Source organism: Dysidea avara, chromosome 11 (genome assembly GCF_963678975.1).
Source record: "Dysidea avara chromosome 11, odDysAvar1.4, whole genome shotgun sequence".
In the NCBI taxonomy this organism is placed as follows: Eukaryota; Metazoa; Porifera; class Demospongiae; order Dictyoceratida; family Dysideidae; genus Dysidea; species Dysidea avara.
This window is the reverse complement of record NC_089282.1, coordinates 5,933,026-5,959,815: the sequence shown is the minus strand read 5'-3', so window position 1 is coordinate 5,959,815 and position 26,790 is coordinate 5,933,026. Positions and strand designations below refer to the sequence as shown.

At 37.6% G+C, this 26,790-nt stretch overlaps 3 protein-coding genes across 3 annotated transcripts; 2 read left to right on the top strand and 1 right to left on the bottom strand.

The window, feature by feature from the left end:
• Positions 1-1,838: 1,838 nt before the first annotated feature.
• On the top strand, positions 1,839-4,845 carry LOC136239340 (ATP-dependent translocase ABCB1-like). The gene is made up of 10 exons (XM_066030072.1): positions 1,839-1,892; positions 2,697-3,205; positions 3,253-3,424; positions 3,507-3,631; positions 3,765-3,881; positions 3,930-3,984; positions 4,086-4,199; positions 4,363-4,476; positions 4,577-4,702; positions 4,783-4,845. Exons 1-10 carry the CDS (start codon positions 1,839-1,841, stop codon positions 4,843-4,845), a joined length of 1,449 nt encoding a protein of 482 aa, XP_065886144.1.
• Positions 4,846-12,421: 7,576 nt separating this feature from the next.
• LOC136238371 (ATP-dependent translocase ABCB1-like) lies at positions 12,422-16,688 on the top strand. The gene is made up of 14 exons (XM_066028811.1): positions 12,422-12,790; positions 12,872-13,033; positions 13,083-13,274; positions 13,464-13,622; positions 14,129-14,305; positions 14,488-14,571; positions 14,706-14,903; positions 15,015-15,115; positions 15,163-15,318; positions 15,385-15,535; positions 15,668-15,865; positions 15,921-16,127; positions 16,175-16,321; positions 16,376-16,688. Exons 1-14 carry the CDS (start codon positions 12,563-12,565, stop codon positions 16,571-16,573), a joined length of 2,358 nt encoding a protein of 785 aa, XP_065884883.1. The 5' UTR covers positions 12,422-12,562; the 3' UTR covers positions 16,574-16,688.
• Positions 16,689-16,923: 235 nt separating this feature from the next.
• On the bottom strand, positions 16,924-25,917 carry LOC136239338 (DBH-like monooxygenase protein 1 homolog). The gene is made up of 13 exons (XM_066030070.1): positions 25,828-25,917; positions 23,333-23,485; positions 22,559-22,726; positions 22,424-22,513; positions 22,032-22,217; positions 21,620-21,725; positions 20,913-21,079; positions 20,675-20,732; positions 20,348-20,469; positions 19,587-19,646; positions 18,967-19,094; positions 18,600-18,765; positions 16,924-17,076 (listed from the first exon to the last, which is right to left on the bottom strand). Exons 1-13 carry the CDS (start codon positions 25,915-25,917, stop codon positions 16,924-16,926), a joined length of 1,647 nt encoding a protein of 548 aa, XP_065886142.1.
• Positions 25,918-26,790: the final 873 nt, after the last annotated feature.

Sequence of the window (26,790 nt, the reverse complement as noted above, 5' to 3'; positions counted from 1 at the left end):
TGCATGCAGCTGACTCACTCGAGCTAACTTATACTTTACGCATGCGTATATTTTATCCCTTGAAAAGGAATATGGACCGTCACGAAGATAGCAGCCACCATTACACAGCGGATCAGCGGAGTGTATTAAAACCTTGGAAAATAGTAAGTCGTTCACATAGCTATAATTATGTACATGAGTGCACGATGTATAACTATATATCTGGTTATGATACATCCAAAGCGGAGGGGCAAACTCATCACCCATAAAATGGGACACTTCCTTTGTTAGCTACACCACTTACAAATATCCATAGATACAAGTTTTCCTGTTAGCTATATAGCTACCAATCACTCCGGCAAGGGGCTATACATGCATGTAGCTATATATAGAGAAGTTTGTATATATATATACAACTAGCCTGCCTCCACATGGTTAGAAATTTATAAGAATGTTTATCAATTAACAGCCACTTTACAAGTTATGTGCTATGCAAATGTGTTAACAAAACGTGTTAACTTCACCATTAATAAATTATAGCTATAAGTGTAAATATAAGCAAGCTTCCCCCTATAAACAACAACAAGTCCAAGCTATATATATGCTTTGTATAAAGTATATAAATTTGTAGCTACTATATAATTGAAACAATTATACTGATCGTACAAGGCTATAAATTACTAACTTGATAGTGGTATACTTTTGTTAATAAATCTGTGTTAAACAAGCTGTTTATACCTTCAGTATAGCTAGCTACTGCAGCATAGTAAGTGCATGCAAGTAGGTCTATATCCTGCTGTTTGTTAAAGAAAGGACAGAGAAGCCTACTTAACAAAGGCTTTTAAGTTAACAGATTGAAAGGTGTTCATTGACACATTCTTTAAGAACTCAACTATTTCAAAGCTTGAGTTGAAAGTCAGTTAAGCCCCACCTACATTTTACAGTATATCTTTATTATCAACAACACCTCTGTCTTGGGCTTCACCTTAGCTACCTCAAGTGGATAACAAACATATTGAATTGTGGTGGCATTAATCTTCTGAAGCCTTGCATCAAAGTATAGGAACCAGTGGACCTGCAGCATACACTAGATTTTAAGGACTATACTAATGTTTATACAGTACGTATCTTGTTGTTTGTATGCTGTACAGCAAATAATAAATAAAATAAATAAAGTAGTAATCCATGCCCAGTAGTGGTAGTAATCCATGCAAGTAAACTCCATCATACAGTAGTGGCTATTACAGTAAATATCAGTATATTGATAGCTAAAAGTCCAACAGTGGTAGCCTTAATGGAACCTTACCGGAGTGTTTTTCATATGGAAGACAGCTTTGAATTTTGGGTATTTATTTAGCCTTATTCATGCATTCTCTATAATTATGTTTGATTTATCAATGCTTCTTGGAGTGTGTAATAGCTATACTTATTTATAAGATGGTATAGCTACCAGTCCTATTATAGTGCAACTATATGCATGGTGTCAATTTCCACTGTTGAAAACATAAATGTGCAGACTTTGTGGTGTTCAGGTTTTTACAATGTAAAATGCAACAAAGACTGGAGTTTGGCTACACACTAACCAGCAGACAGATGTGCGTTTAATGTACCTTACTATGCCTGTAAAGCAATGTACTGTACAGCATGCTTTCCTGCAATGAATGGTGATTCTTTTCAAATAACTGCAAAGACAGTTTCATGAATAGCCTCTATTTTGCAGAAGTAGCTCTTATCAAATAGAGGCCATTATTCCCCTTCCTTCCCTTAATTGTCACCTCCAAAAGTGCCACATCTGAGGAATACTATCTGATTCATGAACTGCATGAGTGCAAGACCAAACTTGCATACTATATTTTTTGATGCAGTTATACAAACTACCACCACTATTAGATGTCAACTTTAGCCAGGTTGAGGTAAAGCGGAGGCCAAGATACTAATAAAGAAGACCCCTAGCTATACTCAGATACATCCACGGGTGGTATACACTATTAAGCGTGACATCCAATCAGCACATGCTGTTGTTGTATATAGAACATAGTTATGTTTGTATATTGTTAGTAGCTGTGGGTTATAGGTTATGTAAAAAAACAGTTAGTTAGCTACATATAAGCAAAGCTAACATCAGTGAATGTTAACATGTGGTATTATTGTAGGCCTCCTGACCAACCCACGACACCCTAAACAAACATACCTATCATGACAGTGAAATATTGTGCAATACAATATCAACTAATTTGTCTTCTAAATAAACATCATTTTGCTACAGGTAAATATGCAGCTTATTTCTTTTTTATAAGTATTGTCAGTAAATGTAATCATAATAGAGGTTTGGTTTTGTTTATGTGTAAGACCTGATAATGCAGATTAAGTACATCCTCATTGCATTAGATAACACATGCACAAAAAAGATTGTCACTGGGTGGAATTTGAACCCATTACATGCATACATCATGCTTAGCAAATATTTGCCCTAATAACCACTAAGCCAAATGTCAGACTCTGCCATGCAGTGAAAACTCTTTTTTTATACAGTAACTGAACAATTAAATATAGCTATATAGGCCATGTTATATGTGTCTATATGGTAAATTATAAAGTTATTATACATTTCAAACAAATTGTTTAGCATACATCGTAAGGTATCTAAAGGGTAATGTTTATAAATTTGTAAATTTGGATTATGTTATGGTCTACTTATACTTTTAATTTTGTTGCAGTTTTATTTTGCCACAAAACTTGACCTACTACTAATGATAATAGGAACTGTAGCAGCTGTAGTACATGGAGCTGCCCTACCAACTTTCATTTGGCAGTTTGGAAAGGCAAACAAGGTTTTTGCCAATGAATATATCAGTCGTGATATTGCTAGATCTCTTAACTTGTCTACAAGTCCAGTTGAATGTGGTGTGCTAACACAAACCTGTCTCTTACCAGAAAACATCGATACATCACAATGCTATATTTTGATTAATGATTCGAGAGTGGAGTGCACATCTAAGAGTGATTTGTTGGAAGAACTGGACAAACCTGATGGCCCCATCTTGTTCTTCTGCTGGTTGGGACTAACAGTACTTGTCACTGGCTGGCTGCATGTGTCACTGTTTCAAGTTGCTTGTGAACGACAAGTCAATGTTATACGTAAAAGATTCTTTAGGGCAATTTTAAGTCAAGACATCAGCTGGTTTGATGCTAATGGAACAGGAGAACTAAATTCCAGGATGAATGAGTATGAAATAGACTGCTTATATATTTAATGTAATTTACAATTTTTAGTGATCTTCAGAAAATTCATAGTGGAATAGGAGACAAACTGTCACTATTTATCCAGTGGACAACTTCATTTATTGCAGGAATAGTTGTCAGTCTGATTATCAAATGGGAATTAACCCTGCTAATGATTGGTTGTACACCATTCCTAGTGTTTGGGACAGCATATATTCAACAGGTAAATAGCTGGCTGTTTTACAGCTCAAGTACTGAATGAAACACATTGGACATTATCTGTCAACTGTTACATGTTCATATAGACAGTGGCAAAGTTTAGCAGTGTGGAACAAGAGGAGTATGCCAATGCCGGAGCAGTTGCAGAAGAAGTGATTTCTTCGATTCACACTGTACTGGCTTTTGGTGGACAAGACAAAGAGTTGTCTAGGTGTGTAAGCTATGCAAGTTGCTGTAACATGATCAATTACAGTACATGTGTATGTATAGTTACTACTAATGAAGTAATAGATGCATTCATAGTATATGGTTCTAATTACAATTTTTTTGTTCTGATTTCTCAGGTATAATAGATGTCTCAACAATGCTAGAAAGACTGGTGTTAAGAAAGGAATATCAACAGGGATGGGACTTGCTTTAACTTCTTTTTTAATATTTGGAATTGAAGGAGTTGGCTTTTGGTATGATATTTAGATACAGCTTATAGTTTACTATCAGTATACAATCAGGTTTTCTGGATGGTTAATTCAGAACAGGGATTCTGAGATCAATGAAGTCTTAACAGTAGGTCATTTGTGTGGCTGCATGTACTACATGATTATTAATAGCACAAAGCATGTGTCATTTGAGATCTCATTGTCATTAACTGGCTAAAATTGTTTCAGGCATTCTTTGCTACTTTATTTGGAGCCTTTTCACTTGGTCAAGCGGCTCCAAACCTGCAAGACTTCACGACTGCCACTGGAGCAGCAGGATTTATATTCAACACAATTTTCAGAGTACGTATTTGTCTGTTAGACTATATACCTGACTAATGCAAACATTTAGTTTATTTGACAATGTAATGAACTGTATCACATACTATTGTGGGTGGAATTAATGTAACATTTTTCTGGCATTTCTACATCTCTTTGATTTGTATACATCTGCTATACATTTCAGGCATCCAGAAAGATTGCTGCCCAGCCTTCAGTTAGTCTTAAACCAAATAAGATCAGGACTGAGATAGCATTTGAAGATATTCATTTCCATTACCCTACAAGGCCTGATGTTCAAGTAAGCATATTGTTTCATGTACAAAGTTGTGTGTGGTATAGATAGGCAAGATATATGTACATAAATGGATTAATTAATTTTATTTAAATGAATGTTGAAGGTATTGAAAGGTCTCAGTCTCAAAGTTAGTCCTGGACAAACTCTTGCACTAGTTGGACCAAGTGGTTGTGGGAAGAGCACCATCACTCAGCTATTGCAACGATTCTATGATCCTGACCAAGGAAAAGTAATAATTGCATTTGTATATGTGACAGGGCCTGCGAAAACAGGGCATGTGGGCACAAACTACACCCAATCACACTAAAGGTTGTATCTCAGTACTGGAACAGAATATCTACATTCTGTAACTTGCATCATAAAGCCAATTAAACGTTTACCAAACGCTGAAAATTGCATTGCAATAGCAGAGTGGTATAAAACGTTATGAGTGATGGAAGCTTGAAAAAGTAGGCAAAAAACATGTGCCCACATGCCCTATTTTCGCAGGCCCAGTCACATATGTGTGCACACACACATACATGTATATGTTGTTGGGGCTGATGTATATAATAGTGTATTCTAGTAGCAAGCCCATATAACAGTATGTTTGCTTGGGAGCATTACAAGGGACAAATGCTTTGGAGAAAATGGTTATGTGGCGAATGACAGTATCATTGGTAAGTTGTTGACTGCTGGTTGGCTATCACTAGCTGAAGGAACACCTGTGCAAAAAGAAGGAGTGACACTGGTACTTGATGGCCCAGGTTAAATTAGGTAGCCTGGATGTGTGGAGGAAAACAATGGAAGGTGTAGTTTAGAGTTTGGGGGAAGCATTAGGAAGTTGCATGTTATGTCCTGCTATGCACCAACTAAAAACTAAAGCTTGAAGTTGACAAGATAAGCACTACTCCATGCTTTCTTAAATTCCTTGCCAGCAAAAGAACAGTTTGCTATCCTTGCAGATTTTAATGCTCAGGTGGATTCTAGAGAAGATGATGACCAGTGAAGCAATGGGCTTGGACTACACATAGTTGTGTCATGCTGGTAGGGAACTCTTGTTTTTAATGTGCCTTGAGACTACTATTTGTTATGTTATACTAAATAAGTCAGTAAATCCTGGTCAGAAGATGGGGAGTGGAAGAGGAATAGCACAAAGTGAGTGTGAGTATATATTAAAGGCCAACCACCTCGAGATTGTTTACAACTAATGTTAAACCAATGTTGGAGGGCCTACTCCACATGGCTAGAAACTGGCAAGCCAAGGAGTCTTGTTTGATTTAGGATAGCTGGAAGGGCTGTAAGACAAGCAATTAGGTAGGCAAGGAAGTCCTGGTTTAAGAAAGGCAGTAGGAGCTTATCATAAGGATACATCAACTTTGCAGCAAAATTTGTAGCATATGTGAGTAAAAGTAATGAGCAAAATGCTGGCATACTTAGAAAATATCGAGATTCTTTCAAGAACAGTTACACACGATAACATATCTGGTGCAAAGAGAAGTGACAACCAAGATACTCTACAGTAACATAATTATATATCCACTTGCTATGGTAAGAGCAAGTGATAACTGAGATACTCTAATAGAACAGTCATTACACAGTGACATTATAGCTATTCAGTGGAAATAGTCAGCTAACGTTGAGCAAAATATGGAGCATAATATGTATTATAGGGTAGGTGGAAATTAAAAGAATTGCTGGAAAGAAAATAGGTGGGAAAAACAAATTGACTGATCCCTAGTTAATTGTGATCAATTTGGGGAGAAGAAAGTGTGGAACTGCATCAGAGACATGCAACTTTGTAAGAGTAGTGGTATTCCATAAACATCCACAATCAGGATGATATAGTATGCTTGTGTGAGCATTAACACACAACACCAGCTTAAAGATGCTGTTTTATTGAAAGTTGTGAGTCAGTATGATGCAAGTGAGTGAAGTGACATAAGGTGATTGCATCTCTTGTGAACTCACCTAGTAGTGAATCAAGACACACGATAGTGTGTCGTGCGGCCCAAGAAGCCGGCGCGCCACACCGTGAGTATATTAACAGGAAGAAAGAAAACGCAATTTTCACACCTATGTAGCTCTGTGATCCCTTATCCGATTGGAACCAAATTTGCTGGAGACGTGCCGCCCAGTTAGGGTAGTCTACATACCAAATTTGAAGAAAATCGCTCCAGCCATTTCCGAGATACGAGCTAACAAAATTTCGTTTTAATTTCTTCGTTTTTTTCTTCTTCTTCTTCTTCTTCTTCTTCTTCATCTTCTTCATTTCGCACACTTCGCAAAATTCGCCATAAAACACGAATGCGGGCTCGGATTTGGCTGAAATTTGGCACACTTAAAGGGCTCATTAAGGCGGATCTCCGTACCAACTTTGGTAGGAATCCGATGAACATTCACGGAGTTATGACCGATTATTTGCGTAAAATAAGGTCGAAGGTCTGTCACGCCTACAGGGTAAACGCCTTGGAGGAATCAGTTGAAAATTGATATGTAGATGGAGCAACCATCGTAGGAGTGCCTTTTTGTGGTTTGAAAGGAATCGGGATAAAGACCATGGAGATATGATACGAAACCCAACCTGTGTCAAAATTACGCGATCAATTTTTATGAATAAAAAAACTATTAGTTTTCGTATCTACCAGGCAAACCGCTTAGAGGAACGAGCTGAAAATCAGTATGTAGCTGGAATAATCATCATAGAAAGTCCTTGCAGTAGTACAGAAGAATCGGATTACAAATCACTGAGTTATGATTCGAAAGGCAACTAGGTGCAGCAAATGCGAGATCGAGATACTCTAATAGAACAGTCACCCTAATAAAGCATTCAGCTGCATTTATAATTTACTCAGCTATATTACATTGTAAGTTATTCTGTAGGGAATTCAGCTACAAACAAGTCACCCTGTAGTCAGATCAGCTAGAAGAAGGTACCTAATAGAGAGTTCAGCTACAAATAAGCCATCATGTAGAGAGTTCAGCTCAAATAAATCACCCTGTAGAGAATTCAGCTACAAAGAAATTGCCCTGTAGAGAGATCAGCTAGAAGAAGTTACCTTGTAGAGAGTTCAGTTACAAAGAAACAATCATGCAAAGAGTTTAGCTACAAACAAATCACCCAGTAAAAAGTGCCGCTATGAACAGATCACACTGTAGAGAGTTCAGTTAGAAACAAGTCATCCTGTAGAGAGATCAGCTAGAAGAAGTCGCCTTGTAGAGAGTTCAGTTACAAAGAAACAATCATGCAAAGAGTTTAGCTGCAAACAAATCACCCAGTAGAAAGTTCCGCTATTAACAGATCAGACTGTAGAGAGTTCAGTTAGAAACAAGTCATCCTGTAGATAGATCAGCTAGAAGAAGTCACTTTGTAGAGAGTTCAGCTACAAAGAAACCACCATGTAAAAGAGTTCAGCTGCAAACAAATCACCTGTAGAGAATTCAACTACAAACAAATCACCCTGTAGAAAGATCAGCTACAAACAAGTCACCCTGTAGAGAGATCAGCTAGAAACAAGTCATCCTGTAGAGAGTTCAGCTAGAAGAAGTTACATTGTAAAGAGTTCAGCTACAAAGAAACTACCATGTAGAGAGTTCAGCTGCAAATAAATCGCCCTGTAGAAAGATCAGCTAGAAGAAGTTACCTTGTAGAGAGTTCAGCTACAAACAAATCACCCTGTAGAGAGTTCAGCTACAAAGAAACTACCATATAGAGAGTTCAGCTGCAAACAAATTGCCCTGTAGAGAATTCAGCTACAAACAAATCACCCTGTAGAAAAGTAGATCAGCTAGAAGAAGTTACCTTGTAGAGAGTTCAGCTACAAACAAATCACCCTGTAGAGAGTTCAGCTACAAACAAGTCACCATGTAGAGAGTTCAGCTAGAAGAAGTTACATCGTAGAGAGTTCAGCTACAAAGAAACTACCATGTAGAGAGTTCAGCTGCAAACAAATCGCCCTGTAGAGAATTCAGCTACAAACATATCACCCTGTAGAAAGATCAGCTAGAAGAAGTTACCTTGTAGAGAGTTCAGCCACAAACAAATCACCCTGTAGAGAGTTCAGCTACAAACAAGTCACCCTGTAGAGAGATCAGCTAGAAACAAGTCATCCTGTAGAGAGTTCAGCTAGAAGAAGTTACATTGTAAAGAGTTCAGCTACAAAGAAACTACCATGTAGAGAGTTCAGCTGCAAATAAATCGCCCTGTAGAAAGATCAGCTAGAAGAAGTTACCTTGTAGAGAGTTCAGCTACAAACAAATCACCCTGTAGAGAGTTCAGCTACAAAGAAACTACCATATAGAGAGTTCAGCTGCAAACAAATTGCCCTGCAGAGAATTCAGCTACAAACAAATCACCCTGTAGAAAAGTAGATCAGCTAGAAGAAGTTACCTTGTAGAGAGTTCAGCTACAAACAAATCACCCTGTAGAGAGTTCAGCTACAAACAAGTCACCATGTAGAGAGTTCAGCTAGAAGAAGTTACATCGTAGAGAGTTCAGCTACAAAGAAACTACCATGTAGAGAGTTCAGCTGCAAACAAATCGCCCTGTAGAGAATTCAGCTACAAACATATCACCCTGTAGAAAGATCAGCTAGAAGAAGTTACCTTGTAGAGAGTTCAACCACAAACAAATCACCCTGTAGAGAGTTCAGCTACAAACAAGTCACCCTGTAGAGAGATCAGCTAGAAACAAGTCATCCTGTAGAGAGTTCAGCTAGAAGAAGTTACATTGTAGAGAGTTCAGCTACAAAGAAACTACCATGTAGAGAGTTCAGCTGCAAGCAAATCGCCCTGTAGAGAATTCAGCTACAAACAAATCACCCTGTAGAAAGATCAGCTAGAAGAAGTTACCTTGTAGAGAGTTCAGCTACAAACAAATCACCCTGTAGAGAGTTCAGCTACAAAGAAACTACCATATAGAGAGTTCAGCTGCAAACAAATTGCCCTGTAGAGAATTCAGCTACAAACAAATTACCCTGTAGAAAGGTCAGCTAGAAGAAGTTACCTTGTAGAGAGTTCAGCTACAAACAAATCACCCAGTAGAGAGTTCAGCTACAAACAAGTCACCCTGTATAGAGATCAGCTAGAAACAAGTCATCCTGTAGAGAGTTCAGCTAGAAGAAGTTGCATTGTAGAGAGTTCAGCTACAAAGAAGCTACCATGTAGAGAATTCAGCTGCAAACAAATTGCCCTGTAGAGAATTCAGCTACAAACAAATCACCCTGTAGAAAGGTCAGCTAGAAGAAGTTACCTTGTAGAGAGTTCAGCTACAAACAAATCACCCTGTATAGAGTTCAGCTACAAACAAGTCACCCTGTATAGAGATAAGCTAGAAACAAGTCATCCTGTAGAGAGTTCAGCTAGAAGAAGTTACCTTGTAGAGAGTTCAGCTAAAAACAAATTAACCTTGTAGAGAGTTCAGCTACAAACAAGTCACCATGTAGAGAGATCAGCTAGAAACAAGTCATCCTGTAGAGAGTTCAGCTAGAAGAAGTTACATTGTAGAGAGTTCAGCTACAAAGAAACTACCATGTAGAGAATACAGCTACAAACAAATCACCCTGTAGAAAGGTCAGCTAGAAGAAGTTACCTTGTAGAGAGTTCAGCTACAAACAAATCACCCTGTAGAGAGTTCAGCTAGAAACAAGTCACCCTGTAGAGAGATCAGCTAGAAACAAGCCACCCGTAGAGAGTTCAGCTAGAAGAAGTTACATTGTAGAGAGTTCAGCTACAAACAAGTCACCATGTAGAGAGTTCAGCTAGAAGAAGTTACCTTGTAGAGAGTTCAGCTACAAACAAATCACCCTGTAGAGAGTTCAGCTACAAACAAGTCACCCTGTAGAGAGATCAGCTAGAAACAAGTCATCCTGTAGAGAGTTCAGCTAGAAGAAGTTACCTTGTAGAGAGTTCAGCTACAAACAAATCACCCAGTAGAGAGTTCAGCTAGAAACAAGTCACCCTGTAGAGAGATCAGCTAGAAACAAGCCACCCGTAGAGAGTTCAGCTAGAAGAAGTTACATTGTAGAGAGTTCGGCTACAAAGAAGCTACCATGTAGAGAGTTCAGCTGCAAACAAATCGCCCTGTAGAGAATTCAGCTACAAACAAATCACCCTGTAGAAAGGTCAGCTAGAAGAAGTTACCTTGTAGAGAGTTCAGCTGCAAACAAATCGCCCTGTAGAGAATTCAGCTACAAAAAAATTACCCTGTAAAAAGATCAGCTAGAAGAAGTTACCTTGTAGAGAGTTCAGCTACAAACAAATCACCCTGTAGAGAGTTCAGCTACAATTTCTACAGGGTGATTTGTTTGTAACTGAATTTTCTACAGGGCGATTTGTTTGCAGCTAAACTGCTGAACTCTCTACAATGTAACTTCTTCTAGCTGAACTCTCTACAGGATGACTTGTTTCTAGCTGATCTCTCTACAGGGTGACTTGTTTGTAGCTGAACTCTCTACAGGGTGATTTGTTTGTAGCTGAACTCTCTACAAGGTAACTTCTCCTAGCTGATCCTTCTACAGGGTGATTTGTTTGTAGCTGAATTCTCTACAGGGCAATTTGTTTGCAGCTGAACTCTCTACATGGTAGTTTCTTTGTAGCCGAACTCTCTACAATGTAACTTATTCTAGCTGAACTCTCTACGGGTGGCTTGTTTCTAGCTGATCTCTCTACAGGGTGACTTGTTTGTAGCCTACAAACAAGTCACCCTGTAGAGAGATCAGCTAGAAACAAGCCACCCGTAGAGAGTTTAGCTAGAAGAAGTTACATTGTAGAGAGTTTAGCAGTTTAGCTGCAAACAAATCGCCCTGTAGAGAATTCAGCTACAAACAAATCACCCTGTAGAAAGATCAGCTAGAAGAAGTTACCTTGTAGAGAGTTCAGCTACAAACAAGTCATCCGGTAGAGGGATCAGCTAGAAGGATCACCTTGCAGAGAGGTCAGCTACAAAGAAATCACCCTGCTTCATCTTTTCTTCTTCCTGTAGTAAAGAAAAAAATGACAAGTTAAAAAGCCCTAAAGCCGGCCATAGGCCGGCTTTGGGGTATACAAATGCAAAAAGAAGTGAAATCTAATCCAAAACAGCCAAGCTGTAAAAAAAGAGTGCGGCCCTGAGAAAGGCTATGGTGAAAAAAGATGTGAAATCCAAGGTGGCGGCCAAGAAATGGCTGTGATGGTAGGTTAATGGTAAAAATTTTAATAACAACAATTCAGTGAATTTGGTGCCGCTTGGTCTTGGCACAAAATTCACTTGAATTGTCGTTATTAAAATTTTTACCATTAACCTACCATCACAGCCATTTCTTGGCCGCCACCTTGGATTTCACATCTTTTTTCACCATAGCCTTTCTCAGGGCCGCACTCTTTTTTTACAGCTTGGCTGTTTTGGATTAGATATGGATGTGGCATTACTACTCCCTAAGAAAGGAAACTTGTATTGCTGAGGTAATTGGAAAGGGATATCTCTACTTCATATTGTTGGCAAGCTGTTAGCAGGATTTTAGACAAAACTGTTAGCAGAGATTGGCAGATAGAAGTGTTGTCTGAGTCACAGTGTGGGTTCCATGACAGATGAAACTATGGGGGAGTAAATGCCCAACTGTCCTTGTCTTACTTAGTGATGGTGTTGGTATTGTTGTGGAATTTCAGGTTCCATGATTTCTCTCTGTAAGGCCTGGACAGTCCTCCTGCAGGTCACTAGTCCTGCCCCAGGAAGATTTTCCTGCACAAGACTCAAGTAGCTGAGTGATGCACAGGCATCCCAGTGCTGGTTTGCTTGGCAGCAATAGCTGCATTTTGCATGGCTGCTGGAGGGTTTGTGCATCTCTGTGTGTGTGTCTGTCTGTCTGTCTGTGTGCATGCTTTTTCATGTATGTGTGCAGGTGCATGTGTACATGCATGTGTTCATGTTTTATGCATCCATACAGTATCTTTCAGTTAGTCATTATAGATCATTGGCACTTTATAGGTAACTTTTGGTGGATATGATATTTGTGAATTAAATTTACACTGGCTACGTTCCAACATTGGAGTAGTCAGTCAGGAGCCAGTGTTGTTTGCTACTACAATAGCAGAGAACATTCATTATGGCAGAGACGATGTTACAGAAGAAGAAATGATTGCAGCAGCTGAGGCTGCAAATGCTCACTCTTTCATCAGTGAACTTCCTGATGGATATAACACTTTAGTAGGAGAGATGGGTACTCAACTATCAGGAGGACAGAAACAACGTATAGCCATTGCTCGTGCCATAGTGAGAGACCCAAAGATATTAATACTGGATGAGGCAACATCAGCACTTGATGCTGAGAGTGAATCCCTAGTACAAGCTGCTCTAGATCAGGTATGTAAACTTGCTTGGCTGGTTACTGGTTTAAGGAATTACGGTTAATTGTACAACGTGTTGTATTATATTGTCATCCAGGCCAGCCATGGTCGTACCACAATCATCATAGCCCACAGATTGTCTACCATACAAAGAGCTGATGTTATTGCAGCAATTGTTAATGGAAGAGTAATGGAAAGTGGGACACATGCAGAACTGCTAGCAAGGAAAGGAGTTTATTACAATTTAGTGTCAACACAGGTTAGAGAAACATATTTATACTGTGTAAACTGTATCATATTATGTGTAGGCTTGTAAGAGTAGTGACAATGAAGTCACAAACACTGTAATGTGCCAATCAGAAATGAAGAAAGTTCACTCACAGCATAAAAGGAAATCTTCAATACGTCGATCAATCAAATTACTCCCATCACAATATTTTCGTCGATCATCTGCACTCTCTCTGCAATCAGCTGAGAGTGCGTACACAGTAGATCAAGAGGTATGCCTAATTGATATGTTTAGAATCAAGCTAAATAGCTAAGAATGTTCATGCATGCAGCTCTTTTATGACTTGTGAGGTATGAATTCAAGACCAATGGAACACCACATTATAGCTGTTGCATAATTATGAACTATTACTTTTATTTGTGTGTGAATAGCATGTTACAAAATGTTACCACAATTATAGGTGGACGAAGATGATCAGACTTTACCAGATGCTCCCTTATGGCGTGTGATCAAAGCCAGTTCTCCAGAGTGGTACCTAATAATAATTGGCATACTGGCATCATCCTTTGAAGGAGCTGCATTCCCAATCACTGGAATTCTTGTTGGAAAATTCTATGAAGTAAAATTCTATTCGATTTCATGATTTTTGTATCTACATAGTTATTTGTGTGATTTTATTTAACAGACTGATATAAATAAATATCTTAAATTATAAACCTCCAGAGTGACCTCTCTGTATGTTGTATGCTTTAAACTCTAACTTTTGTTACCAAAGTTGGCTCCCACTCTTTGGCTTGCCCCACTTTCCCTGCATGCAGCTGTCCATCCACACACAAACATGTTTGCAGCTAGTGTGCTCTGACACAGCACATGTGCTGTTGCTCTGGAAGACTTATTCTCTATATAGTCTCATAGATGCTAAGCTGTGAGAGTTGTACCATATGACTGGAGATACATATGGCTGAGATAGTCCATTAAAAGAACATCTCACTTGACAAAAGCACATGGCAATTGTTTTGCAGCTTCAATAATCATATATAAAAATGTATATGCATATGCTACGTTTGCACATTTGAATATGTATGGATCATATATGATTAAATAATATGTTTTGCTTCTACACAGATATTTGCTGATCCTCGAAATGCAGAAGAGAATTCACGCTTGTTTGCTGGCTTATTTGGTATTGTTGCAGTTGCATCTGGAATGGCTGCATTCTTCCGTACACTGTGCTTTACTGTTGCTGGTCACTCACTGACCTCAAGACTAAGAAATCAGTCATTTAAAGCCATACTAAAGCAGGTGTGTTTGGTGGTATGGAATATATCATGCTTTACAAAACATGGCTTGAATAAATCAACAAATGTGTGATCTGTTTTTATTTATTACCTACACTTAGTATAACTGCATGAGGTTTGAGATATACACATATATGCTGACAATAATCACAAAACTGCACTGAATACTGTGCAACTCTCATATAGGATATTGGATGGTTTGATCTGGAAGAGAATTCAACAGGTGCCCTAACTGGCCAGCTATCACATGATGCCAGTCAAGTACAGGGAGTAAGTATAAATTTACATACTGTCATGCAGTATAATTCATAGGTCATAACGTAATGCAATACAAACAACCATATAGTACCTCATAGGATACATGGATATGTGTCCATTGATCAGTAACTGTGTTATTTGTTTAGGCCACAGGCTCTCGGTTTGGTGCTGTGTCTGAGATGGTGGTGGGGTTAACAACTGGTTTGGTCATCGCTTTTGTATATGGCTGGCTTGTTACAATTCTAATCTTGTTAACTCTACCCCTCCTACTTGGTGCATTAGTTATTCAAAGCAGATTACTCATGGGAGTAACAGGAACTAAGAAAAATGATGAAGCTGAAAATGTAAGTATTGTAGATGCGCGTTATCTATGCTCAGCCATACATGTACTACAAGTGTATAACTGCTCATGTATTTGAATTTTAGACTATGTTATAGATGTGATATTCTCCTAGATTGCATATGAATCAATTTCTAACATTCGAACTGTTGTCTCCCTTGGACTGGAAGTAAAATTTTGCAAAAAGTTTGAACAATGTATTCAGTCACCATATCAGTAGGTGCTATTGTTTACTAACATTGGGTTTAATGTTATCAATACAGGAAAGCCTTGAGAACTGCCTACGTGTTGGGATTGGGTAATGGCCTAGCTGACAGTTTAGCATGCTTTCTTAATGCTATGGTATATCGATTTGGAGCCTTCCTTATAGCAATAAATGAAGATCATTTCTTACACATGGAATTTGGAGATTTAGGAGTGTAAGTCTAAGTTTACACTTGTTCTATACGCATCTTTGATAATGTGTCTCATTTCTAATACTTTAGAGTGTTTGTTGCACTGTTTTTCGGAGTCTTGTCAGCAGGGAAGGCTAGCACATATGCCCCTAACTATGCTAAAGCCAGATTGTCTGCTAAGAGAATATTTTCACTGATAGATGGCATTGATAATTTTTCAGAAGAACCAGGAGAAAAACCTGTAAGCATCTTTCTTTGAAATTGTAGTATGCATAAGTCAAAATAGCACCTTTCATATTACAATGCATGGTTGCATTCTAAATGTTAATAGTATTGACTGCATGCATATACTTATGGTCTATATAATCCATAGAAAAACACCAGTGGTTGCATATCACTTAATAATGTCAAGTTCAAGTATCCTGCTCGACCTGACATTCAGGTACTGCAAGGACTCAGTTTGTCAGTGAAGTCAGGACAGACATTAGCTCTTGTGGGTCCCAGTGGATGTGGCAAGAGTACAGTAGTGTCACTATTGGAACGCTTCCATGATCCCGAGAGAGGAAACGTGGTAAGATACATCAGATATAATACTTGATGATGGACAACACTTTCTACTTACACAGAAACTAGATGGAGTAAATATCAAAGATTTAAACATTCAGTGGCTTCGTTATCAGATGGGACTAGTATCACAAGAGCCAACACTGTTTGATTGCAGTATTGCTGATAACATCCGATATGGAGATAACTTCCGTGAAGTGACTTATGAAGAAGTGGAAGAAGCTGCAAAGTCTGCCAACATACATGACTTCGTCACATCACTACCACAAGTGAGTATAACGTGGGAATTTTCCTAATGCTGTTGAATATTGTGTAGGGTTACTCTACCAATGTGGGATCCCGTGGTACTCAGCTATCAGGAGGACAGAAACAACGTATAGCCATTGCTCGTGCTTTAGTGAGGAAACCCAAGATATTGTTACTGGATGAGGCAACATCAGCTTTGGACACTGAGAATGAAAAGGTATGTGGACAATGATGAAGTATGCCAGAGCATAGTGAGCTTGTTGATTATTAGGTGGTTCAAGAGGCACTGGATAAGGCTAGGGAGGGTCGTACCAGTGTAGTAATAGCTCACAGGTTATCCACCGTCCACAATGCTGACCTGATTGTAGTGATCAAGGATGGTAAAGCTATTGAAGCAGGAACCCATTCTGAACTGATGTCCCAGAAGGGAGTCTACTATAAACTGAATGAGACTCTTATGAAAACCTAACCCTACCGGTCACTGGTAATCATTTTGTAAATACTGACAATTGCTGTTGTATACAAATTGTATTTGGTCTGTACCAAGTGTCAGAGTCAATATGATGCGATTCATAACAATCATAATAAAGAACTTTATGTGCACATTATAGTACATAGTTAACTAGAAACCACATTTCTGCAAATATACTAAACAAACTGCAACTGTAGTAGATGCTTGTTCATACCCATATCTTGACTATTACTGACTGGTATAACAGCAAAACATGTACTGTATCCCTCTAATTTGCAGGTGTAGACTTTATGATACTTATCCAATTTCTGCTCTATACAGTATTTGCAGTATTATACAACAGTACTTCAATTGCATATGATGGAGAGCAGTATAGCAAATAAACAAATTGTAGTAAAGTAAAAGTTGTACACTGGAGATACTCCTGATCCACAAACCTCATGTTCCCAAAGTGGTTCAGTTATTATTGGTGGCAGATCGGGTAACACAAATCCTCCACTCTGAATGAAGGAGATTAATCACTGCATTAAATACTATTGTTACTCCATATTAAAGCTTATACAAAACAAATACGCTATACAGTATGCTACTACAAAATCACAGTATGGCACTAATGTATCCTTTATGTACACTAGTATATTTAATACATATTGGAGCCTGAAAAAATAGCTTTTTCTAATCTGAAGTTATGAGTTGTCAAAGTTAGTAAAATGGATGTGTGTGAAAGGCAAATCCATTCACAAATAGGAGCTTTCCCCAGCCTGGTCTCTTATTAGTCCTCAGATATGATAACAAGTAAACCACATATTAATTTATCTTTAATTTATTAGGATAAAATAATTATTAGGTAGTTAGTTAGATTATGTACCTAAATGCGCTTACACATGCCCAGAGTAGTGTGTATAAGTGAGTGACACTGTTTAATTTGAAAACTTTGCTCTGAGTGATAGTGGTAACAAAATTCAGCACACAGTATCACAGTAACTGTTCTATTAGGGTGCACACATGTGCCATCACATTGCAGGAAGCTTGCTGTTTGGTAAACTTCCTAACTGTAAACTACTGTTGAGCTACGAATGAATTGTTAAACATAACTGTCTACCTTTATGTAGTCACAAAGGCTACATGTATAATTGCATGGGAAGAGTATTGTTTACATCCATCAGATCTATTTGGTACAAATTTCTTCATAAGTTGAAAGCTATGTGAAACACTGCTATTGCTATCCAGTGAACTAGCACTGAAGCACAGATGAAGTCCTCCTGGAACAGGACTGGTGGTAACCCACATGAAGACTGTGCTATGCATCTCAGATAGCAGCCTTGGAGCTTGAGTTCCACAATGACAACACACACACAAAGCAAAGTAAAGCAAAACCTACGGCAGTCATGCAAAACACAGTTATTGCCACCCGGCAAGCAAGCACTGGGATGTCTGTGCACCACTCAGGTGCTTGAGCCTTGTGCAGGCAAATCCTCCTGGTGCAAGGTTAGTAAATCTAGGAGGTCTCACGGAGAGAGGAAGCAGAACCTGAAGTTCCACAATGACACCAACACCGTTAAGTGAGACAAGGACAGTTGGGTATTTGCTTCCCCAGTAAATACCAAGTACCCATTGATGTTACAGCTGGGTGAGCTTCTTCCCCAGATGACACCAGACTACCAGATCCCATTTAAACAGCTGGGTATACTGAAGCAATGTGAGTAACGTTTCTTGCTCAAGGAAGCAACAACAACACCAAATTAGCATAACCAGGCATCGAACCTGGAACCTTTTGATTACCAGGCCGATGCTCTATATAGCCACTTGGCTATGCTGCTTCACACACAACCACACGCATGCATGCACGCACGTACGCACGTACGCACGCACACATGCACGCACGTACGCACACACACAAACACACACATAGTGTTATATGTTTCTGGCTTCCTGCTTCATAAGATTTAGACTTCTTGCAGGACTCCAGTGCAAAATAAAATAAACCAGCACTCGAAATCATTGAATATTGTTAAGTACTTACCACAACTGTTGGAGTAAAACAATACATTAGCTGTTCTCCATCACGTCCAACTTGTTGAAATATCTGATGATTATCTACAGTCCAGTTGAGGCTATTAAACAATGGTTCAGCAGCAACAGGATCTTTGTTAGCAAGGGATTCAATAATGGCTTGGTGATTTTCTTCCCTGAAATAACATCAGTATTAATGATAAAATAAGTTTTTTATAGTTTACATTGACTACTGCATATTTACCTAACATCAAGAAGCCTACATCAAAGTTTGACTATGTTATGGCTAACATTTATAATGGTGACATTTGGTGCTTGAAAACGAGTATAGCTTTCTACAACTAGACACATTCAAATTTTACATTACTCATACTTACGGCACAAACTCCATAAGCCATTGATGATACGATGCCAAGTTAGTAATGCTAGCACATGCTGTAACCGGTGTGGCTGGATAGTAGGAGATGAAGGCTAGGCACGTTTCTTCCCTAGTTGATTCTCCACCCTGAAATTAAATACAGATCTTCAGTTCATATGTCTATTACATTGCCATGCATTAGGTATATATCAAGGAGTCGTAGCCCTTGTACCTTATGTACAAAATTTGTCTGTGTTTAAGTATCTGTCTAGTGTCTACCTGCACGCATATTGTGACACAAGCAAAGTTTCAATAAAGCAATTTTAGTTGTATTGGTAGCTGTTTAGTCATGCATGTACATACGCATAGTGTGATATAAGTTATACAGTAACAATAAAGTTAATGTAAACAAACTACGCTATACATCTGTTGCAGCATTAGCTATTTTCCCACTGTAAACTGTGCTACTGTTCATAAACCAGGATAATCATTATTGTCTTCTTAAACAAAAGGACTATTGTACAATCAATACTATAAACAATTAAGTGTTGAGACTTGGCTATGTAATTAGCAGTTCCTGTATCCATTTTACTAGCAGCATGTGGCCTCGTCCACACTACATTTTAGTTTGAAACTTACAAAAGTAGTAAAGCCTCTGTTGCTAGAGTTATATCCACATTCTAAGATGAGCTCATCACCCTATAACAATTAGTGCCAAATTATGAAAATAAGTACGTACACTGTGTTGCACACAATATGATTAATTTAACGACACTAAATAAATGTACAATATGTACATGGTTTAAATTCACTAAATTGTTGAAGATTATAATTATATCAACACAAACAATCCATGAAATTTTTATAGGACAGCACTCCCATAATAGATACGAGTTGAAGAACTGCACGTAATGTAGTTATTTAACGTATGGGATTTGTGTAGAGCCACAAATACTAAATTCAGCATTCTATATTTTGAGTGAATACTGTTTGCATTTCAGCTAAACTTTTTTAGCTAACTCAGGAGAATACATTACAGGTAATTTCTTAATATAAATTCTTAGAGAATTAAGGCTTCAGTAGTTCTCGGGTATGTTCCAGTACAAGATTATGCTTGAGAGCTGACTGTTTTATTAGAGTATTTCAGTACTGCCTGAATGCTTTATTAGAGGAAGTCACTGCTTTCTTATCTTGTTTGTTGTAAACTGCAAACAATCAACCAATAAAAAAAATTGATAGTAACAATGTGCAGTTTGCTGATTATTCACATTGCACATTTTAATTATAAATCTTGAAAATCATTCATATTGTGCTGGCGTAACACTTGTAGCTTATAGTTTGAAATTGTGCTACACAATTAGTGCAAGTATAATAAGAACAAAACTTAGTTGAACACTTACTGGTAACACTTTAACAAGTGGAATTGCAGTGTGTTGCTGGAAAGCAGAGTCATGATGTAGATTGGCATCAATGGGTGGCAATTCTTTTCCATTACGGATGTGCCTTAACTTTAGATACACACCTGAATGGATGAATATGTAGATGAACTAACATTATCAGATTTTGAGGCATGTTATACTGTAGCTGTATCTCAGTATGTATTAGGGAATCCTATTGTCCTCATTAATTTATATATAGTTGCAATAAGATACTGTGGGTGATATTGCATTGCATACATACGTACATACGTACACATGCATAAACATTTCTCATGATGTATAACTAACCAATCACATGAGTATGGAACAGGTTGCTAAATATTGTCACTCCATCTTCAGGTAAGTGCTGCAAAGTAAAAGTTCACGCAGTAAAAAGATTCCTTCAACATATTGTATACGTATATGACATAGTTTAAAAGTGATTATATAATTAGCATTGATCAAACTTGCGTAGGGTTATAGCTATATACCACAATCAAAAGTTAGATCTATACTATACATATTAAACAAGTGATCATGAACTCACTGCTGCAGTGCAACGTTTGGAGCAGTAGCCATAAACAGTGTAGCGGTCCACACGAGGTGGAATAACCATCTGTGGCCTAGTCAAATAGCCAACAGATATCATGCTTGAATTAAATTGCCGTGGTTGTTTAACATAGTACAACCTCATTCCAGATGAATCAATTATATCTAAAAAATAAAATATTTTGTTCACAAAATACACAGAAGTTATACCCCCTCTTTCTTATAACAGTGCCATGGCTATAGTAATACAAAGCCATATCAAGATCACATGGATTAAGTCATTAAACCTGCTATTAGGAATTGCTGGTCACTGTGGTCAGGACCTAGATCAGGGTATTTGATAAGGCAATATGGTGCTCTATTGGCCCAGTGTGAACACAAAATGACCCACACAACTCGTGGCTTTTGCTCTAATTTTCTCAGCACTAGTCCAGCTTTGTGACTACTACACATCAAACATAAGCTGATTGGTCCAGTGGTATACTACTGGTGGAGCAGTAGATGTCTGGGTTGGGCCAGTTTGGCTCAGAGTCGAAATACTTATTAAAATCCCTGACCTAGATCCCTTGTTATTGTGATGTACTGGCATTTCAGTTATTCATTGTTTGGTTGACTTTGAAATCTAGAATTTAACTGTATCAATAAAAATCTATCCACATAACTGTGCATGTGTTTGTGCATTAAATACAACATGTTTCACATAACCTGGAATGAAGTTAGGATTATCATAACGCATCTCAAGAACAAAATGCGTATGAACTTTGTCATCACCACCAATTGGAAATGCTACCTCCTCTGGGAAGACAAAATCCTGTAAAACATAATAAACAATATTACTATAAGACCACGTAAATTTCATTATTAGTTTTTTATCCCATTATACAGCACCAAACTTTTTTTGTACTATTGGTGGTTGAATGCAGCCATCAAGTAACCTTTCAAGCTAGTAGCTATCAAGCTAGTTAAAATTTTTGCATTTCGAGTCATGTGATCAGTCTGTCCACTCACACTGCTATTTTGAATGAAGGAGAAACTAAACAATAAGTTTATGTGATCTATAGTAAAACTTCTATTAGAGCAGTCAGCTGTATTAAACAAAAGAACAAGAATTACTTACTTCACCACCGACTGCCCAACCAGCAATAATTACACTTGTTCTACACATATTCAATTCCTCTGGAAATTCATCACAAATGTGACTGATGTTAATGGACGGATGGCCAGTGTAGTCCAGGCCTTCACAGAGATGCACTAAAATGTGGAGAACATGTCGTTTGCTCTCTGGAGTGATTACTGCACCATACTATATGAAAAGAATGGACTTTGTTAACTCTGCTTTTGTTTAAAACTGGATAGTTAGTATTTGCATTTATGCCTGTGAATTAAATTTGTAATGAAATATTAGTTTGGGCAGGTTGAGACTTTTAAATGCCTCACCACTTCTACAGATATTACATCAAAGAAATGCAACAATAACTGCCTATTATTCAGTACATTAAGAATACTCACTTTCACCACATAATGAGTTTGGTTACGAATATTCTGTGGAATCTCAATGGCAGTACAAATATATGATGTTCCATCAGGGGGAATGTTTACCTAAAGATAGAAATTCTTATTTGTACATATTATAATATAAGTTACCCGGTTATTTCGTAGATCCAGAAACTGTGCATCACTTAGCGGAGGTTTGTAATTCATTTGTCCAAACAGATTGACTGTACGGGTACCTCTAACATTATGTAATTGTATTACAGTGTTGTCTTCTGGGTCAATCACATGATAACAGTAAATTATATGCACTGTATCACCCTGTGTGTGGCAATGAAACACACAAGAAATGATAATATCCTACAAATGAATAGGTACAAGGCTCTATAATATGTATGTGTATAATGCTCTTGAGCACTACAAAAAATTGTTTGCTGAGATTGTGCCACCAGAATGTATTTCAGTTGCTTAATTATAACATTTACAGTGATGTTAAGCTTCAGATAGCCAGTTACCATATTTAATTTATGCAGTTGCTTCAAGCAGCTAACTGACTGCTACCACTCACTATAACTGTTACAATTTCTAACCGCTCTATTTAGGATATCTCAATATTTTTTGAAGAGCAGGGCTAGCAAATAGATTCATAATCATTTCAAATTCCAGCCTGATTCTCATCGTTAAAAATACACTTGCATTCCTAAGCTCTCTGTACACTGTCATTAAAAATCGTACATTATTTGCCATGTATTAAATTCAAACTATGTGTATTCGAATACACGTAGCCAGAGGAACACTGTTTCTGTGTGGTGAATATACAAAAAATCATTATGTAAGGGAAGCACACAGAATATTATTATGCAGTGAACAAGTGAATTAGTGGCAACATTTTTGTACATGCCGGCACCTGGAGGTAGAAACACTTACAAAGGTGATTGCTCTGTCATCTTGAAGGTCACATGTCTGAAAGTCTCTCATAAACTCTAGCACAGTGTAGCCAACATCTTCAGTAGCATTTAACAATATCCAGTCCTGACTGATATCAAGCCGTGGTAGTTCATAAGAAAAAGCATAATGATCCTATAGGGTATGAAGCTACATAAACATTTTACCCTCTTGATTAATAATTCTTTATAAGTAAGCATTCACTCAAGTACCTGAAGTTTCATACAATACTAAACTAGCTAACTGGAAAAGCCCAAAATATAGTTCCTATGTGACAATCACAGGTTTACACCACATCAGTCATTTCTAAGGTTTTTGAAGGGATTATTCAAGATAAATGATTGCATCTGTAGCTAATAATACAAAATTTATTCAGTTTCAGTTTTGACCAGTTTTGCTTTACAGGATGACATTAACAAATATGAGGTAGTTGCTACGTAAGTAAGTTTTTCGTTTAGGCCATTCCAAGTGGTATTCTTGTTTACATCCTTGCTAAATTAAAAACTGGGTTATTGGCACTGCGTGTTAGACCAGTGAAAACCAGTCAATAGCAAGTCAAGCATTCAAATAGTGATAGAAATACAATGGTGCAATGATGGACACATATAGAACATGGAAGTTAGCTGCACTGATAGATCTGAAAAAAAAAAAAGTGGTAGCTACTACTTTTGACAGCATGTTATGCATAAAGGAAAACATTCTTTTCATTGTAGGGCCTATCACGCAACAAAATTAGCTACCGTAATTTGCTTTTTTTTTTGTTGTAAAATAATTTTCATATGCCAAACTTGTACGAACATGAAAATTTTTACAAAAGATCGAACTACTCTAATAGAGCAGTCAATCACGTCACAAAAATAATTTTACACGAAAAATTTTATCATGAAAATTTCTTACACGAAAATAAAGCGAATTATGGTATATGATTCTCATATAGCTGCAAAAAATGAGGGAGGGGGCTAGGGGCATGCCCTTGCCTATCATTGAGCAATGCTTGCATGTAACAAAAGATTGAGATACTCTGATAGAGAAGTCAACCACTCTAATAGAATAGTCACTTTATTTCTTTTATATACAAGATACTTAATTTGCAAAAACAAAGTGTATCTAAACCATCTAAAATACTATATCTCAGAGCTTCTAAGGCCAACATTATTAATTTCTTGTTTCCCGTCACCCATCCGCATGCCACTTTCTCTACCACATTGTAATTATAAAAGATTTTAAATATTATTTAGAAATACACAGTGTTAAGATCGAGAATTTGAGATACTCTAATAGGCACCACTATTTGGTGATTTTCTGTTTTTCTTTAGAAAATTCCAAATGTAGAGTGTGGGCAGGCAGGTCATCAACATTACCCATTATCCCTAGTACTTGCTACAATATAGCAAGCTATAGACTTATTTACCAATACCTATTTACTCTGATACTTTCTGTATAACAGGCAATTTGCTAACTTAGCATGGCAACTATATCCTCTTTAGATGTAGTTACATAAGTCGTCCTTCATCACGTGATCACAAATCCACTTGAGGATTAACTTCTTACTTGTAAACATCATTGCACTACCATTCACATCTTGGCTACAAAGTGCTAGGTAGCTACTGTGCAGCATTCTTGAAAACTGAACTGTACATACTCAAAATTTAGTTAATCAGATGAAATAATGGTTAAATCTTTAATAATGGGGAAATGCATGCGGCAGTAAAAATACATACAGGTGCTGATGAAAATCAGAAATGATTAAATAGTGGTCTAATAGATCAGTCAGCAACTCTAGTATAATAAGTTATCTTGCTACAGGATCAAAACCATTATTTATTTTAATACTGGGAGGCATTTTACTAGTTCCAAACTCTTGTAAAAGTTACAAAAAGTGCTTTGTTGTTGTCTGTGACACATATGAAAAGCCACAGTCCTTTGAAACATTTGTAGCCTGTTGCTTGAAACCGTTTGGTTGGTAGACAGTGTATTGTCATTTTGAAATTTTATTTATTAATAATAGTAACCGTCCGCCCTCACTACCTGCATGCTCTCAATGCAACCAGAAACTAGGAATCTTATTAACTTGGCCTAAAGTAGCAAAAAATTTAAAGCCCCCATACTCCCATGAATAACATCCATATCTTCCGGGTAGCTACTGAATGTATAACAGCTGGTTACATCACTAGTATAGCTCAGTACTTACGTAATATGGCTATTTGTAGAAACAACTGACAAACAACCATTGTTATTTGTTACAACATGCATAGCTATTTTTCACATACCTGTAAACCCTCTAAACAGCAACTATGTATGTACTTAACATGGAGCATTAGATAATGTGCGCATACACGATACCAATGAATTAGGCATAGCCCGTCAAAAATTGATGTGGGAAGGGACCAGAACAACACATGATAGGAACGGCTAGTTAAGTTACATAACATAACATCTGTGTAAACCTGCAAAAAGGCATATCCAAACTTGTCTACCCAACCAATCACCACATCAGATCCGGTCATTCCTCCATTGGGTGAGAATCCAAAGCCTATCCATCCAGTTGTCTGCACTTGGACCGCCATCTTGATAGTTTCAGCATCTACATCATAGCTGTAAAACATGTTGTATTCTCCATAATCGTCTAATTGCAGCTGGTAAGTGTACCGCCTGGATAGCTCTAAGCTGTTCACGTCATACAGAGAGTTGACTACTGACGAAATCAAAAGTACCATCACCACAACTACGTGCAAACCCATTTGATGACTAATCCAAGTTATTACTTTATTTCCTAGTGTAGAGGATATATTTTCACACTTGTAGTTGGGTCATTGGTAGCTATAGTTACAGTTAACCATATTAACTACGCCGGCAGCATGGGTGTGGCTAATTATTATCACACTTCGGTGTCACGGCATATAGGTATAAACATTGCTAATCAACATTCGCTAAGTCTAGCTGGCCTATACAATAAGTACATATGATGTGTGGAATTCATAATTCAACCACAGATAGTTTAACACGTGAACTTGAAACAAGCGCTAATTATTTCTAGACGCGTTTAGGATTCCCTGTTGCTGAAGCCATATCTGGAGCTCAGTAAGTGTGCATGCCTCTCAGTCTGTGCAGACATCTTTAAAGTTCCCACTGTAGAAGATGGATATATAGGTGTTGCAAAGTGATTTACATATTGATGTGTTAACAAAAGATGTATGTACACTTTTTCTGGCTGTGGGCTCAGACAATTAATGCAGACTCTGCCTACAAAAGCAATAGCTACACGAATCATATATGCTTTCACTTTATCCCTTGTTGTTCATTATAAAGAACTGCTACATTACTATGAGCCCTACTTTAAGCCCAAACACCTCTATATCCAAATCTTTCCATGAATTGTAGCATCAATGAATAGTACATGATGTCAATTATTTGATTAAAAGTTTTCGTGAAATTCTTGT